Here is a 3029-nt window from a genome sequence, read left to right on the forward strand (position 1 = left end):
GACCTTCGCTCTTCTGGATATCAATTTCCAAACATTTATTATTATTAATAAAAAAAAAAAAAAAAAAAAGGGGATGGCGGGGAAGGTAGTATGGATTAGTTGTGGTGGCTTTATGTTGGACTAGCCCATTTGATTTTGTGGAGCATTGTTTCAAAAAGGGCCTAGTGACAGTGGCATTAACACAGCAGCAGCTTCAGCCCAAGTCAAGTCCTCTGTCTCCTTTTTATTTATTTATTTTTTTTACTCTCAATGGGAATTTCCACGCTTTGCAAGGGAGAATGAGAATTAGTGAGGGAGGGATTGATACTCAAACAAGAAACTCATGGTCACGTGACTAATATCTCTACATGTTAAAGCTAGGTTTTGAGGACGAATCTCTTCAGTTTTCTCTTTGAGCGCAAAATCTAAATTTGAACTTGAAAAAAATAGTATGCCAAATTATTTGGTCTATTTGTTTTGGGTAATCGACAAATTCAAAACTGGATTTTGTGGTGAGGAAAAAAATCCCTCTTGCTAGTTAAAAATCAATTCCCATGAAGTTTAACTGCATATGAAAGAATATAAATATTCTTGGTGCAACACTAGCCAATTATGCCAAATATGCATCGTGACTAACAATTTTGTCACCATTATGGTAGATTTCTAAGTTCTGGCCTGCAAAGGCCAAAGGCACTTGCTCGAGACAAGAAAGAAACAGGCATATATAGTATAGGGAGACCACTGTTTTTGCTGCTATTCTTGTCCTCCTCTGGTTTTTTTCTAAGAGATTCTCTATGTTAGCATATATCACCAAAACACGGTAACTACCCTGGGATGCTACAGCTAAAAAGGCAATGATATCACTCATGAAATCCTGCAGTTCTGCATGTGTATCTGACCATCCAGGGGAAAATATATACATGTGTCATCAAGGTTCCTTTAGTAAATATCCATTAACCTACTAGCCTTCTGATAGGTAGTAAAACCAAATTTCTACTGTAACAAGAAGATACCCTCGAATGCATAGGACATGAGGGAAAGATCATGAAAATCCCAAGAAGATAAAGTAAGGAAGGACGAATGAAAATAGAATCAAAAGGATATAGAGAGGGGCAAAGGCAAAGCTGACTCAACTAACACCTCGTACATTCATACCTTTAATACTAGTGGTACAAGTCATTAATGTGTAAAACAGCAATGTCAATTTAATTTATATAAACTGTACAATGTGCATCAACAATAAAAATGTGCAGTACTTGTACAGTACTACTGCAAGTCCCCAAATTCTCCCAATACACATAAAAGTAACATTAAAATCAGTAGTCAGATAGTCTGCAATTAATCACTATACAAATTAAAGGCTGCATTATTCAATTTGTACACAATAAATATCTCTAACTTCCCTCAATTGATTGTCTTGTCTCTACTAGAATCCCATGGATAGAAGCTATAAATCTATAAAATCATAAGTTAATAATACCCATGCTAGTGCTAAAAGTTGAAAATAAACAATTACATTCTAGTAGTAGTACTAAAGATGAAATGGGATTTTAGGAAGCTAAGGATTGTAGAAGTGGCCACCACATCTGCATTTCCATCCAAGAGGCTTGTAATTGGAGTACCTGTTACCTACTGATGATGGTGATGAGGGTGATGATGAATCAATGTAACTATCCGTTGTCGTTGTAGCTCGAGTAATTTGTCTTGGCTTGAGTTGGCTATGGCTTGGCATTGTGGGAACTTGAACTGCCATGCATGGATGACAATTGTTGCACTTGTTGTAGCAACTTGGCGGTGTTGAACCCAATCTTGTCTTTTCTTCAACCAACAAACCCTTAAAAATAAAAGGGAAAGGTTCAAGAAAACATACAAACTACTGGACATGTCTTGTCACTGTAAAACAAACATATAGAAAAGAAGAGAACGAAGAAGAGGAGGAGGAGGAGGAAGAAGAAGGCGGCAGGGGCGGTGGCTCACCTGAACTGTATCCGGAGGTTGATTATGATTCAAACAAGAAGTTGTGGAGAGAAGATGGAGAAATGTAATTACTACGAGTATTGTTGAAGATAAAGTTGATGCAAGAAATGAACTCATAGCCATGGTTGCATTTTATTTCCACTTGAAGAAAACCACAAAAGAAAAAAGGAATGAAGATTAAAGATTAATAGGTAGGAATCTTCTATTTAGAAAATCCCAATTGAGACTTCATCAAATCTCTCAAATTAACTGGTGCATATCCAAGAGAAAGGAAGAAGAGACTGTAGTGATTCTAGTATAGTATAGCAATAGACTGCAGAGGATGGGATATCATGTCTGCAAGTGGAGAAACACTGGAACGAAGGGATAGCTGAGGCTGACCAGATTTAGAAAAGGAGAAGGATAAAAAGGTCCAGTACTGAAAGAAGGCAGAAGAGTGAAAAGAACAAGTCGAGAAGTAGGATACAAAACTCGGTAGATTGGCAGCAGAAAAGAATGACTTTTAGTCACTGCTCATTTCTTTACTGACACTGAGATTTGGCCACTAGCAGCCTATGATATACTACTAGTTGGAATTTGGGAGGCGAAGGGTGGGGCTGAGGTGTTGCAACTATCTGCTCTTTTGCATTGATAGTGTACAGCTTGATATATTCAGGAAAAATATATAGTCTTGGAATGGCATTCATATTTTTCTTGAAAGAGATATATTTTTTAGTGCAAATTCTGAACTTGAAGCTATAATTCTTATAAATATATATAATCATTGATGCGTGTATATCTATCTATCCCTTAAAAAGAAGGAAGATGTCATCAAATTTGAACATATCTCTTTTCAAATTTTAGACATACATACAATAATTTTTTTTGGTGCATTACCATTTGTTTAAAGCATTTAAGGGATAATCACCAAATCATAAACACATTTTTTAATCTTTTTTTATGTTTTCAATCACTTTTCATTAGACGTGCAATAATATATTATAATTTTTTAAAAAATTTCAAATAATCATCTATCCAAACAGCATGTTTTTTTGTATTATATTACAACAACAAAATGCAGATAAACAGAAGTA

General features: G+C 35.5%; 1 protein-coding gene across 1 annotated transcript; it reads right to left on the reverse strand.

The window, feature by feature from the left end:
- Positions 1 to 1303: 1303 nt before the first annotated feature.
- On the reverse strand, positions 1304 to 2364 carry LOC113778766 (EPIDERMAL PATTERNING FACTOR-like protein 1). Its single transcript, XM_027324256.1, has 2 exons — positions 1957 to 2364; positions 1304 to 1813 (listed from the first exon to the last, which is right to left on the reverse strand). Exons 1-2 carry the CDS (start codon positions 2077 to 2079, stop codon positions 1538 to 1540), a joined length of 399 nt encoding a protein of 132 aa, XP_027180057.1. The 5' UTR covers positions 2080 to 2364; the 3' UTR covers positions 1304 to 1537.
- Between the last annotated feature and the right edge of the window lie 665 nt (positions 2365 to 3029).

Source organism: Coffea eugenioides, chromosome 7 (genome assembly GCF_003713205.1).
Source record: "Coffea eugenioides isolate CCC68of chromosome 7, Ceug_1.0, whole genome shotgun sequence".
In the NCBI taxonomy this organism is placed as follows: Eukaryota; Viridiplantae; Streptophyta; class Magnoliopsida; order Gentianales; family Rubiaceae; genus Coffea; species Coffea eugenioides.